This window comes from Fomitopsis serialis, assembly GCF_022376445.1.
Source record: "Fomitopsis serialis strain Sig1Antser10 chromosome Unknown B0H18scaffold_23, whole genome shotgun sequence".
Lineage (NCBI taxonomy): Eukaryota > Fungi > Basidiomycota > Agaricomycetes > Polyporales > Fomitopsidaceae > Fomitopsis > Fomitopsis serialis.
In genome coordinates, this window is record NW_025954983.1 from 246,713 (window position 1) to 259,357 (window position 12,645).

At 57.8% G+C, this 12,645-nt stretch overlaps 5 protein-coding genes across 5 annotated transcripts; 2 read left to right on the top strand and 3 right to left on the bottom strand.

The window, feature by feature from the left end:
• Positions 1 to 1,188: 1,188 nt before the first annotated feature.
• On the top strand, positions 1,189 to 2,933 carry B0H18DRAFT_874776 (aspartic peptidase A1; the record flags this gene model as incomplete). The annotated part of the gene is made up of 6 exons (XM_048040373.1): positions 1,189 to 1,248; positions 1,305 to 1,714; positions 1,769 to 1,907; positions 1,965 to 2,195; positions 2,257 to 2,793; positions 2,853 to 2,933. 6 exons carry the CDS (start codon positions 1,189 to 1,191, stop codon positions 2,931 to 2,933), a joined length of 1,458 nt encoding a protein of 485 aa, XP_047894901.1.
• Positions 2,934 to 3,977: 1,044 nt separating this feature from the next.
• Positions 3,978 to 5,258, bottom strand: B0H18DRAFT_1156652 (uncharacterized protein; the record flags this gene model as incomplete). The annotated part of the gene is made up of 4 exons (XM_048035778.1): positions 3,978 to 4,593; positions 4,629 to 4,989; positions 5,100 to 5,200; positions 5,256 to 5,258. The coding sequence occupies 4 exons, from the start codon at positions 5,256 to 5,258 to the stop codon at positions 4,255 to 4,257; spliced, it is 804 nt and encodes a 267-aa protein (XP_047894902.1). The 3' UTR covers positions 3,978 to 4,254.
• A 3,464-nt stretch (positions 5,259 to 8,722) lies between these two features.
• B0H18DRAFT_953906 (NAD dependent epimerase/dehydratase family protein) lies at positions 8,723 to 10,064 on the bottom strand (the record flags this gene model as incomplete). The annotated part of the gene is made up of 3 exons (XM_048042227.1): positions 8,723 to 9,687; positions 9,740 to 9,979; positions 10,034 to 10,064. The coding sequence occupies 3 exons, from the start codon at positions 10,062 to 10,064 to the stop codon at positions 8,723 to 8,725; spliced, it is 1,236 nt and encodes a 411-aa protein (XP_047894903.1).
• A 315-nt stretch (positions 10,065 to 10,379) lies between these two features.
• On the bottom strand, positions 10,380 to 11,769 carry B0H18DRAFT_245468 (ClpP/crotonase-like domain-containing protein). The gene is made up of 7 exons (XM_048037263.1): positions 11,599 to 11,769; positions 11,330 to 11,545; positions 11,215 to 11,271; positions 11,111 to 11,152; positions 10,937 to 11,058; positions 10,643 to 10,885; positions 10,380 to 10,584 (listed from the first exon to the last, which is right to left on the bottom strand). The coding sequence occupies exons 1-7, from the start codon at positions 11,651 to 11,653 to the stop codon at positions 10,489 to 10,491; spliced, it is 831 nt and encodes a 276-aa protein (XP_047894904.1). The 5' UTR covers positions 11,654 to 11,769; the 3' UTR covers positions 10,380 to 10,488.
• A 318-nt stretch (positions 11,770 to 12,087) lies between these two features.
• B0H18DRAFT_1117865 (NADH-ubiquinone oxidoreductase 12 kDa subunit) lies at positions 12,088 to 12,461 on the top strand (the record flags this gene model as incomplete). Its single annotated transcript, XM_048033667.1, has 3 exons — positions 12,088 to 12,124; positions 12,188 to 12,357; positions 12,432 to 12,461. The coding sequence occupies 3 exons, from the start codon at positions 12,088 to 12,090 to the stop codon at positions 12,459 to 12,461; spliced, it is 237 nt and encodes a 78-aa protein (XP_047894905.1).
• Between the last annotated feature and the right edge of the window lie 184 nt (positions 12,462 to 12,645).

The window sequence follows — 12,645 nt, forward strand, 5'->3', positions numbered from 1 at the left end:
GCTGTTCTAGAGGTGTTGCACAGTTACACGTTGGGATCAAATAATTACAAAGAGTGCCATGCTAAGTTTTGGATCATTATACCTTTCAAGTGTCTACCATATCATGTCTTGAGACGGCAAGTTAGCGCTTTGCAAACCCGGGCCACCCTGCAGTAGGAAAGGCTGATGCACTGTCGGAAGGTATTCAGGTGCAAGCCACACTGGTTCACTTGATTGTGAGGGGATGTCGAGAGAATTGGAACCATCCTACGTCTCGCGAGGAGAGTGCACGCGTAAGTAGCACGTACTTTGGAGCAATGGTCTGACGCGTCCGGTCACGGTCACGTGACCGCGTTACTCGCGCAAAGATACCGAGGATTCGGGAGGAGCGTGTGGGGACGACTCTGGGACGACATTCATCTGCTTGAGTACCAGGATCTGCTTAACCCAATCTCGAACTTGTGTGGACTCATCTCTCGCTGCTACATGTGCGCTACTTCACCTGAAATCTTCTATGCGGCATTCCTGGGTTATGTCAGATCAAAGAACTTATACCGCTGCGGTCCGTCGTGTGCAGGTTTCCTCAAGCTGCCCAGCTAGAGACTTATTATCACCCTTCTGGGATGATGAACACGACATCAGTACGACATCATGGTGCCCATTTGTGTAGGTTTGTGCGATGATGGAAGCCAGCAGTGGCGACGCGAGGCAGGCGAGGGCTTCTGCACGCGTGCTATTAATATGCGAGGCGGTCGGGAGCGAATGGGAGGGCGCGTTGGGTGGGGCCCGGCGGTGCGCTGATTGGGCGGCGGGGACGTCGGCGGGCGTCTGCGGGGGTGGCCAATCGCGTGTGGGGAGGCGGCCTGGCAACGGAGGTGGCCGCGGTCGCTTTCGAAGCCCACGAAGGCCCCTCGACAAGGCGCAGGCCAGGCGACTTATATACTCCAGCGTCCGCTATGCTGCTCTGGTTCCCCTCTTCTTCTCTTCATCCTCTTCCCAAGGCCGGGCCTTCAGCTGTGCTTTCCTTTCTACGGCTGTCCTCTCTTTCCCTGTCCTCTCCGTCCCTGTCAGGTCACAGTCCATCCCCCTCAGGCAGGCCCAGTCATGCAGCTTCCGGTTTCTCTTCCCGTCCTCCTGGCGTCCCTCTTCCTCTCGCTCGCTCTGTTCGGCGATCCCGCGATCGCTGCACCTGCGAAGCGCAATGCGAAGATGATCACGCTGCCGCTCAAGCGTGCACACCAGGCACGGACCGATGTCCACCCGCAAGTCGTGCGTCCAACACAATTATCTAGCAGTCACATCGGTCTCACTTGATTTCTGTGCAGTTCTTGCAGCAGCACCTTAACCGCAGTCTCAAGCGCTACGCGCGCATGACCGGGAACATCCAGCCAAGCAGGCGCTCGCTCGAAGCAAAACTACACAGACGTATGGAAGCCACTGAGCCTCTCATCGGCCGTGCGAACCGCAAGCGGTCCCGTAACCTCACGAAGAGGAGTAGCAGCGTCGTAGGCGCGGCCGCGAACAGTTCGTCGTCCGCAGCAAATGCGTCCGCCACTGGTGCGGCGGCCAGTGCAGCTAACTCAACGGCTGCCGCGGGTAGCGCTGCACCTGCTGCCACTGGCGCCGCCTCTACCGCCCAAGGCTTCCCCGAAATTGACCTCGAGGCTCAGACGAACGGTGGACTGACTGCCGCAAACACGCCCACCACTAGCAACACCCTTGGGCTTGATATTGAGTGGGCAATGGAGCTACAGTAAGACTTCTTGCATGCCCTGACGTCGATTTGCAGGGCGAATGATGTGGGCTACATCGCGACTGTGCAGATGGGTACCCCCGCGCAGGACTTTAAGTTCCTCATGGACACCGGCTCTGCAGACATGTGGGTAGGCTCTGAGAGTTGCACGACGCAAGGTACCACCCAAGGCTGCGTGCGTATACACAACTCTCGTTCCGGAACCTTCCGTTTGACGTTGCATGCTTCATAGGGCAATCACACATTCCTGGGCACGAACAGCTCCTCAAGCTTCGCCGAGATTGGTCAGCAGTTCCAGGTCACATACGGTACCGGCGAGGTGCAGGGCGTGACGTGCAGTGACAACGTCAACATTGCCGGCCTCGCGTTGAACAACCACACCTTTGGTGTTGCGAACGTCGAGAGCACTGATTTCTCAGCCGATACCGTTCCCTTTGATGGTCTGATGGGTCTTGCGCAGTCCGTACGTGCAACGATTTCGCTCTGCTCTCGCGGTCCCATGTAATTCATCACGCCACACGCAGGGCCTCTCCGAGGAAGGTGTGAGCACCCCACCGGAGTCGCTCGCAGCCGGCGGCCTCATCGAACAAGCGATCACTTCCTTCAAGATCTCGCGGCTCGCCGACCAGCTCAACGACGGCGAGATAACCTTCGGGGCGCTCGACACGAGCAAATTCGACCAGGCCTCGCTCGTCACCGTCGCCAACGTGAGCCCGCAGGGGTTCTGGGAGGCGGCGATGGACGCGGTCACCGCGGACGGGCAGGACCTCGGGCTGCAGAACCGCTCCGCGATCCTCGACACGGGCACGACGCTCATCGTCGCGCCCCAGACGGACGCAGACGCGGTGCACGCGGCGATCCCCGGCGCGCAGAGCGACGGCCAGGGCGGGTACACGATCCCGTGCACGAGCAACACGAGCGTCGCGCTGGCGTTTGGGGGCGCGCAGTTCGCGATCGACCCCGTGGATATGCTGTTCACGCCTGTGGACCCGGCGAACCCCGCGGGCGACTGTGTGTCGGGGATCTCGGCGGGTGAGATTGACGGTGCGACGACCTGGCTGGTGAGTGGTGGTGACACGCCTCGTGGTTGAAGACTTGCTGATGCGACGTGCCTCTGCAGGTCGGCGACGTCTTCCTCAAGAACGTCTACATGTCCGTCAACCAGAACACGAACCAGATCTCGCTCGCGAAGCTCGTCTGAGCGTGCCCTCACCCCGCCCCGCCCCGCCACACCCACACTGACCCCCACTGGCGCCTCCACGTCACGCGTCACGATTCACCTACCTACACGTACCGTATCGTTCACTGCTCTGCACGGACTCGCCTGCTCGCTCTCGGACACTCGCTCACGGACTCGCTGCTCTCTACACTAGCCACTGACTGCGGACTCTTCCGGACACTGCTGCCCCGACGGACATCGCTACTGGAGCTAGTAGTACTTAGCGCACCGCACCCACTGTACTACTGCTGCTGACTCGGATACACGGATTGGGCGTTCCTTGCTCCCCCCCTTTCTCTCCCCCTCCCCCGCCCCGACTGCTTGCATTCGTGTTGTTCTCGCTGTCGTTCCCTTCGTCGTTACATCATACGTTTGTCGTTGGTGCTGCCCCTCTGTTTGTCCCCTTTCTGTGCAGGGGCGGTACCATACGCACAAGCACGCGCACATCACATTGCAATACAATGAGAGCAAGGCCCGCTGTAGCGGGGAAGCACAGATGAATCATTCTGGGTGCGCGAGAGCCTGCTAGAACGTACGTACTCGTGGTAAAACGTATGTATATGCTCGTGAATGCCTCCGCATCCGTCGATGTCTTTGCGGCTAGGGTGACGCGCTCACGTGCGTGTGACGGAGCGCGTTTCTGCCCGTCGGACTCGGATGGGTCTGAGACGAACTGTCGTTATTATGCATTGATGTGAGTACGTTGCTGTGACTCGCATTGTACAACGCGATGATGAAGTGACGGTGCTCAACTGAAGCTGTACACTGAAAGTGCAGTACAGCTTCGGGGACGCGATGTTTGCCCGGGCCTGATCATGACGCCTCTGGCAGGTCCAGGACTACTGCTACGATTCACTTCTCTGTCGGATTGGGGACACTCGATAGACCCACTGGCATTGACAGGTTCTGTGATATCGATCAAGGCAAAACGGAATGGGTGAACAGTCTCATACGTTACGGTCGGCGAATCGAGAAGCTTAGGGCACAACGTTTTCGTCTGCCATACAATCGAACGTCGGTTGTAGAGCGCAAGGCAATATATTGTGCACATTAACTGAAGTACATGACTACCGTGACAAGCAAATTTTACCATTGAGCTGACAGGTATGCAAGACAGCTACGTCTTGCCACAGAGAGCAGCTGAGACGCGCTTAGTACACACCGGTTCATTCCCCTGGTTCCCGAGGCTACCTTGCTTTGCAGCGCGAAGCCGCGCGGACCTATGATGGTGTATGATAGGCGATACCGACAAATGAATCATGCTCACCGAACGACGCTGCACCGCAGCGACGACGACTATTCCTTAAGCAAATTCGGCGCGAGTTGGTTTCCCCTCGCGCTCGCGTTGAGCGGCGCGAGGGTACTTATCCCGAGGACCACGTAAAGGTCCGCGCCCGGACGGACACCGCACGAGTGCAGGTGCCCGCCCGCCCTCGAGGGCCTCTTGTAGGCTCTTGCTGCAGCCTCGCTTGCGGCGCTTGACCCTTGAGGCCTTGAGGTTGAGGTTGAAGTTGACGCGGCTCAACTTGCAGCGCTTGACGTCGGCCCCCCTTGACGCAGCCCCCGCTTCCGGCGATTGACCCTTGACGTTGCTGTTGACGCAGCTCAACTTGCAGCGCTTGACGATCCGGACGGCCCACTCCTTGACGCAGCCCTCGCTTCCGGCGCTTGACGGACCTTGAGGTTGACGCAGCTCGTCTTGCAGCTCTTGAGGCAGCCTCCCTCCTTGCGGCGCTTGACTCTTGAGGTTGAAGTTGACGCAGCTCGACTTGCAGCGCTTGACGGCCCGACTTGAGGCAGCCCCGCTTGCGGCGTTTGAGGCCCACCTTGAGGCAGCCCTGCTTGCGGCGCTTGACAAAGGCCCGCCCCGGCTTGAATCAGCCCGTTTGGGGCGCTTGAACCTCGGTGTTGACGCAGCCCCGCTTGCAGCGCTTGACCCTTGCCCTTGCCGTCGTCACCCGCCACGACTTGAGGCTGCCAACCTTGCGGCGCTTGACGGCAGCCTCTTTGAGGCAGCCCCTGCTTGCGGCGCTTGACACTAGAAGACCTTGCACTGGAGGCAGCTACACTTGCAGCGCTTGACCCTTGAACTAACTGACGTGAGCGACGTTAGCAGGGAACAACGGAGCGAACAGCTGAATTACGTACCAACAAGTAGGCGAGCTGCGACTCGGAGAGGCGGCCTCGAGCAACATCTTGAAGCAGCGGAGTTGCAGCGCTTGACGACCCGGTCTTGCCTCAGAACTTGACTATGTAGCCAAGTATTAGTGTATGAGTGAGGACGATAAACGAAGACCTGCTCACCATTTACAGAGCCACATAAACTTGCGGTGATCCCAGTAATCAGCTCAACGTATACTAGACATAACATATAGCGCAGGCGAACATGCAGAACACAGACAAGCAAGAGAAAAGAAGACACAGTACAGAACAGGCACAGCGACACGTTCTTAAGTGGACGATCTTGCGGCTGACTGGTGGCTGGGAGTGGCAGAGGCTGACAGCGAGTGTGGCGGCGAACACCGGATAGGACTTGTGGCTGACGAACGAGACAACGCCAGAGAACGTCAGGATACACTCCTTGACCGAGGGGTATAACATACCTTGACGAGTGGCGTTGGTGGCGTACACCCCTACGCCCGCAGTGGCTCACTACACGGCGATGTCAGTAAGCGGGGACCTAATATCCCGTAGCAGCTACGAGTAAGTTACAAGACAAGGACACGCCCCAATGACATGACATGGGAGGGGGGATGAGAGGAAAGGGAGATGATGGGACGAGAAGAAAGACGAACTGGGCGGAAGGTGCGGATAGCTGCTTCCTTTATACGCACGGGCGGGAGTGGCACACTTCTTGCACACGGCCCAAATCCGGGCATGGTCCACGGAAGCTCTGTTTCACCGCGCTATCGATGTGCTCGGGCCAATCAATCACTTGCAGATCGCCTCATGGGACTTTGTGGGTCCACACCGCGTCCAAATGCGGAACAATGGACGACTGGAAATGGCAACTGCTTGGCGCGCGCCGCCGCGCCGGTCCAGGCGTGTGGAAGAAGCAGCCTGCACAATAGACAGCGGAAAAGATTTCCAACGTCTGATGTGCGGTTTTCTGACTGCAGAGCTCTCCGGCCAGGGAGGCAGGAGGGCCATGGAGGATGGGCAAGATGACTCGAGGAGAATCCGGATCCGGAAGCGCTGAGTCCCGCTGGCATCGATCTGGATCTAAGGAAGTGCACGGTCCGGATAGCGCGCCATTTCGCAGCGGGCCGCTCCCCCGCAGAGCTCGCCCGCCGGCACCTCTAAGTTGAAGTTCCACTCTCTGTTCCCTCCACAAATGTCAGTAATCCACGCCTCATAGAACGCCATTGTGATGCTAACATCTTAGTAGACTGTCCGCCGGCGCAACGCGATGACCGAGGTAGCCCTCGGAGGCAGCTCTGTTTCTCTCATCCTGCATGAAGGATCCGGCGCGTCCAACCCACTGCGCTGGGTTCTCTGCAGCTGCCTTCAGGTGCTGGATGGTTCAGAACCAAATGAACCCACGCGCTGTACCAACCCTACCTCATGTTTAAAACGAAGCTTACGCGGACATCCGTGGGATATACCCCGAGGGCCTGAATGTATCCGTCGCATTCCTGAGCCTGCCTCGTTCAAACAAGGAGACCTCGGACCTCGATGCCTTCCTCAGTACGTGCTCATGCTCATTCTCGTCGGCCAATAATGTGACAGAGCTGAGCCTGTTGCTGTGGCTGCACACATTCGAGACCGCTCGTCGGTTCACCCTCCGGGACTTGGTCGAAGCGCTCATCCGCCACCTCGGCGGTGTACTCAACCATGCAGTCGACTCAAAGACTGTTGGGGGTACTACTGCGATAAGCGGCCTCACCAAGCACCGCAAAAAGCATGCCGGAAAGCCTCTTTGGCCCACGGACACCAGCCAACTCATCCCTTACGGCCTCGAGCAGTCAACAAAGGGATACGTCACGTCTTTCCGCTTGTGTCGCGACGATAGATTCCAGGAAACCCTTCTACTCGTCACCAGAATGCTTGCTATCTGTGGTGGAACCATTATCCATCATCTACTCCGATTCCAGCCTGAATGGCCGTTGAAAGTCACCCGACTCACTACTGCTGTTTGTGAAGAACGCAACCAGACGCTAGGAGAGCCCATCGACATCGTCACCCAGGCAAGCTGGGTGTACATACTCGTCCTTGTCATGCAATTCTCTGGACATATCGCGGACTCCGGACAGGTGGATCCATCAGACCTCGTGCTCTTCGTTCGCACGATCGTTAAATACGAGGGCTCGGACGAGGCCCGCATCCAAGGCATTCTCTTCGTATGCGACACCATCCTCAAACACCTCCCGCTCTTCCGTGAGGGAACGACTCTTTTCACGGAGGATATGATCAGCCAGTTCACCCATTTCTTCGCCCACATTGGAAATACATGCTACTACGTCAGGCTCCCAGGGGATACAACAGCCTACCACCCAGCGATCCTCCGCCAGTACGCGAATCTGTCACCTCTATTCATGACCCATTGAGCATGGCCTTCAATGGCTTCGGCTGGGCATCCAGGGCGCGGCACTGCTGCGCGCCAGAGTGCGGTGAAACGTTCGCCACCGCCGGACGCGCGTTCGCCCGCTGTTCAGGTTGCACTGGTGTCCTACGCTACTGCTCGCGTCCGTCCCAGTCACGCGCCTGGAAGCACGCGACGGTCCCACACAAGGATGTCTGTACGAAGCTGCGCGTGTTGAGGGAGCGGACACACCTCCCGCAGGATCGAGAGTTAAACCGCAATAGCGATCGCCAGGCGTTTGTCGATGCGTGCAGCGTGGATGGGGAGCTTGCGGTGTTTGCGCAGGACTGGGGGAAGCATTGACACGAGTTGACCATCGCGCGGCGGAACCACGGTGAGGGCTTTGACCCGGATGCGTACCGGGCGTGGCAGATATCGCCAGCTACCGGGCTCGGTGTTCAGATCGCTGGTTCGAGCTGAGCGTTTCATATACGCATGATGTTAGCGTCGCTCAGAACCGCCGCGGTATGACGATGTTATCCTCAGCAACAAGCATCGTGTGTGTTACGGCTGACGGTATTTTAGTTACTCATTTAGATCTTGGCTGCGTCGATGATAACTCCTGCAGTTATTCCTGCTGGCAATTTGACCACCGGAGTCCTGCGAGTTAGGGACGAATGTAGTGTGGTTATGCCTCATGGGCACTCCAGGTCACCAGTAACACCCCCGGATATCACACACCGCTTCACCCAGGTTGTGGGCTAGTAAAGGTCGAGTACAAGGTGAGTTATGTCAGTGTTTAAGGCATTCTGGGCGCTCAATTTACATTGTGAAGTTCAAACTCTACACCGTCCAGATGTTGGACGTAGCCTCGACCAAAATGCAGGATACCGCGACGACGTCCCGACTCCTGCTCTCCCTCCCGCGGGGGTCGTTTATCGTCCGACTACCGTACCAGTTTCTAGTTTAACGACTGAACTCGGGGAGCGTGCCAGACCGAGACACCGTGTCTTGGTGAAAAATGTCTGGAGCGGGAGTCCTTCTGCACTCGAGGTCGCCGGCGCCACACTCGACACCCGCCACGGCGTGCGCGTGAGGCCCGGGACCCGGAAGCACTGAGTCAGCCTCCCGCTGGCAAGTCGAACGCATCGATCTAAATCTATGTAAGGAAATGCACGGTTCGGAAGGCCAGTACGTCCTGTGTATAATACATGTTCTGGCTGAATACATCACTTATGAGTCGATGACTTCACTGCTGCATCGACCACCCGACGAATCTGCCCATCGCCTTGGGCAAGATTTTCTCGCTCTCGAGCTGGTCGAAAACCTTCTCGAAGCTCTCCCACGTGTCGTGGTACCCCGTCCACCCCGCAGCTCTCGCCTTGCTCATGCTGACGATCAGGTCGAAGTTGCGGCCCAACACGAAGCCCGTGAACATCCACGTCGCCTTGCCGAACGCGTCCTTCTCGAGGCTCTCCCGCTCAGCGAGGCGTTTCCAAGCCGCCTGCACCTCCGGCTTCTGGCTCCACTTCGCGAGGTCGATCGTCTGCTCGACGTGCGACTGCGGCGTCTTGCCCTGTAGCCCCAGCCCCTTCGCCAAGATCGAGATCGGCGGGTTGTCCGCCATGGGCACATCGGACGCGTCCGGTGCGGGGCGCGAGAACTGGTCCGCGGGGACATTCATCCCGTAGCGCGCGGCGAGCTTCGGCCACATGTTCGACCAGCTCTCGACATCGCCGTTCACGACGTTGAACGCCTGGTTCTTCGCGCCGGGCGCGGTCGCGGCCCACACGCAGAACTCGGCGTGCAGCCGGCTGTACGTAAACGAGTCGAACTTCTCGTAGAACGTCGCCCCGCCGGGGAAGGGCAGCCCGCCTGTGCCGAGTTCGCGGTGCACCGCGGCGTAGAGCCCGATCGACGCGGCGAGGTTCATGAAGTTGCCTTTGGCGAAGCCGATGACGTCGTTTGGGTAGGTGACGACCCACTCGATGTTATGCTTTGCGCTGAAGGCGTGCAAGCTGCGCTGTTGGCGATAGTAGAAGTTGGGTGGGTAGGGCGGCTCGGGGAGCCAGGGATCTGATTCAACCATGGGATTCTTGGCGCGACCAAGGTGGACGCCGTACTGCTTGCACCCAGTGACCAAGACAATGCGCTTAATACGCGAGACGGTATTGTTGATCTCAAGGGCCTTGAAGAAGTTCTCCAGCATATCACCTAAAGTCCACATTGAGTCTCGTTCAGCGCGACTCAGATGTTAGCAGCTCACCGTTGACTTTGGTGTTGTCCTCCTCCGAATCCTTCTGTAGATACGCAGCGAAGAAGACATAATCAGCAGACACGTCCTTCAGCTCCTTCGCCATCTCCTGCGCATCCGCAGTGAGGTCGATGAAGTTATGGACGACGTTGGATGGGTACGCGTCCTTCTTCGAACGTGAAAGCGCGTGAACCGTAGTCCATTCTTGTGGATGACGTCCGAGCTCGTAGACAATCTCGCGACCGAGGATACCTGGAGCAGCATGAATGACAATACGACCTCTTCGAGGGCTCATATGAGACTCACCAGTTGCGCCAGTAACAATTGCGGTCGGCATAGTGAGAGAGACGATTAATTGTAAGGGTCTGCAGTCCGCACAAACGAAGGGGCTAAAACAAAGATGGGTAGTATAGCAGACCTTATAAGCTCAGACGAAGTGGAGATGTGTATTCAGCAAGAGGCGGCGATGTTACAGCTGTATGATGTCATAAGTTCGCTGCCTCCGAGACGGCATCCAGGACAGAGTTGGTCTTCTTTCAGCTGACTCTCGTTTAATGTACTGTTTATGTGGCGTCCCTCGGCATAGAACGGTGGCCATGAGCTACAGCAGTCGCACGTTATCCGTGCGGAAATATCAGGTTGCTGTATCTGGTAGTTCACCTTCCTAAAGCGGGCATATAGTGGGTGCGGAGCCATTGAAGTGTCAGTATCACAACGGTCAGTGCTAAATACAACTCCCAGCAGATATAAGTATACTGTGTTCATAGCCGTGCCTTCGCGGCTGCATCATCCGCGTCAATAGTCTGCAGAAGAATATCTCTCGCAGAGGCCTCCAAAACATCCCGGTACAGATCGCGCTGCGGACATGCGACCATCAATTTGGAGTGCCGTGAGTCATGGCTGAACCGCTCATACCTTGATGACACCCCATGCCCCAGCTGAGGCCATCTGTGCAACCGACTCGCCTACCGCTCGGGCCTTCGCGATGACAGCCTCTGTGTCGCCCTTGCAAAGATGATCGACAATGCCAGCTTGCAAGGCCTCCGGAGGCGTGAAGCGGTGCCCCTCTAGCGCGACCTTGCGTTGCGTGCGAGGGTCCGGGACTTTCGCGCGGATGATGGCGGCGAAGGAGAGTGGGTAGGCGGCGCCGAAGTGTATCTAAGGACGAAGGTCTGTGAAGCGATCTTATGTGCGGGGTGGCGGTCGTACCTCGTTCATGCATATCCACGCACGCTTACTGCTCCCGTCCGTCATCACTCGATAGTCGCAGCAGAGCGCGAGGATCATAGCTGCGGCGAAGCAGTGGCCGTTGATTGCGGCAACGGTAGGGACTGAATCATAACTTTAGCTCTCGACGAACGTGAGCATGAGAGTAGTGCGCACTAGGGAATGCCAGAAGCCTCCTGAGGAAAGGATTGTGTACGACTGGCGACCCATCGGCAGGGGTGAGCAACGCCTCAACTAGCAACCGCCCCAGGTTCACTCACGAGGCGTGAAGTTGTGCGCAGTGTGCGGGTTACTCGTGAGCTTGTCGAGTTCCAGTCCTACGACACGGTTCTCGCGTTACACACAAGACTGATTCAGGGCTAAACCGCTGCGTACCATTGCTGAAGAACTTGTCCTGGCCCCTCTTCCCGACGATGATCAGCGCACCGCGTCCGCCCTCCTTGTCCTTCGCGTTCCGCGCTGCGCGCCACCCCTCGCGCCAGTCGCGTTCAACGATGTTCAGCGCGGGCTGCAACGCCTTGTCGATGAGGGTCTCGTTGATCCGACTGTCCTCGCCGTTGTGCAGCTCAAGGATCCATATGATCGGTGTCGCTGCAGAACACCCTCATCAGTAAACGCTCTCCTATCGTATGCAAGGAACGTACGATGGGTGAGCGTGACAATTGGGTTGTCGGACGGCAGGCTCACAGGGTAAGACATGGCTGGAGAGGAACAACCGGGGAAATGCAGAGCGCGGGACCACGACGTACGAGCCTTGGCAAGATTTGCGCGCGGCAGTCGCAAGACCTCACCTCACAGGTTAGTCCGTCCGAAGACAGGGTGCATGACCGTACTTAGCAACAGTGGGTTTGATGATGACGGGCCGGCGCCATGACCAGAAAACGACAAGCTGAGGATGCCATTAAGTATTCAGTCGGATACAGCGTCGCCGTCAGAGAACGCCGAGCAGTCGACATCGCTGGTACGACAGAGCGAGCACACTGGCAAGATGCAGGCTGAGGGAGCCTGGAGGATCACTTTCCTCCGATGCTAAGCGCTCGTTACTCACATCGGGCCAGTCGGGCGCTTCGATGCAGCCGTGCCGCGACGACCGACGACCGCCCGCCAGCTTGCAGCCACCACGCACATCTACCATGGCCATCGACGAAGCACGGGCAGAGGAGCTCAAAGGTGCGCCTTCCCCGCTTCCGTTCTTTGTACTTCTCTGAACAGCGTGCTGACGGGGATGGGCAGCGCGGCTGAAGGAGCGCGAGGACCACATCCGCGAGTCGTGGGTGCGTGCGATGGAGGCGAAGATCGTCCGGGACAACATGCAGAAGTGCTACCGCGTCGAGGGCGTGAACCACGGCGAGAAGTGCAAGCACCTGGCGGAGCGGTATGCGACGATGCTCCAGGAGAACAAGGTGCGCTTTTACGGTACCTGCTGGGCTGAGTGTCGCAGAGGAACTGACTGCTGGCTGGCCCTTTGCGACAACAGGTTCAGGGCTACAAGCACATTGATGTATAATGCTGCCCGCCCGACATTGTATGCTGAAAGCCTCATGTAATACGTCTGCCTTTCTCGCTCAACCACCGAGACATCATAGCATGCAGTCATTCGAGAGGGAATAAGCGATGAACCAACGCAGATCACCAAAACTACGATAGCAACACGGATGGTCGTACGTTAAATACACATGCATCCTTTTGTG

Bases quoted from the DNA above. Each gene is read 5' to 3' on its own strand.
- B0H18DRAFT_245468 (XM_048037263.1), bottom strand. From the start codon at position 11,653: ATGTCTTACCCTGTGAGCCTGCCGTCCGACAACCCAATTGTCACGCTC. The intron at 11,153-11,214 runs GTGAGTGAACCT...ATGGGTCGCCAG, and splicing joins TGCGCACAACTTCACGCCTC to TCGTACACAATCCTTTCCTC. The intron at 11,059-11,110 runs GTGCGCACTACT...GTTATGATTCAG, and splicing joins GAGGCTTCTGGCATTCCCTA to TCCCTACCGTTGCCGCAATC.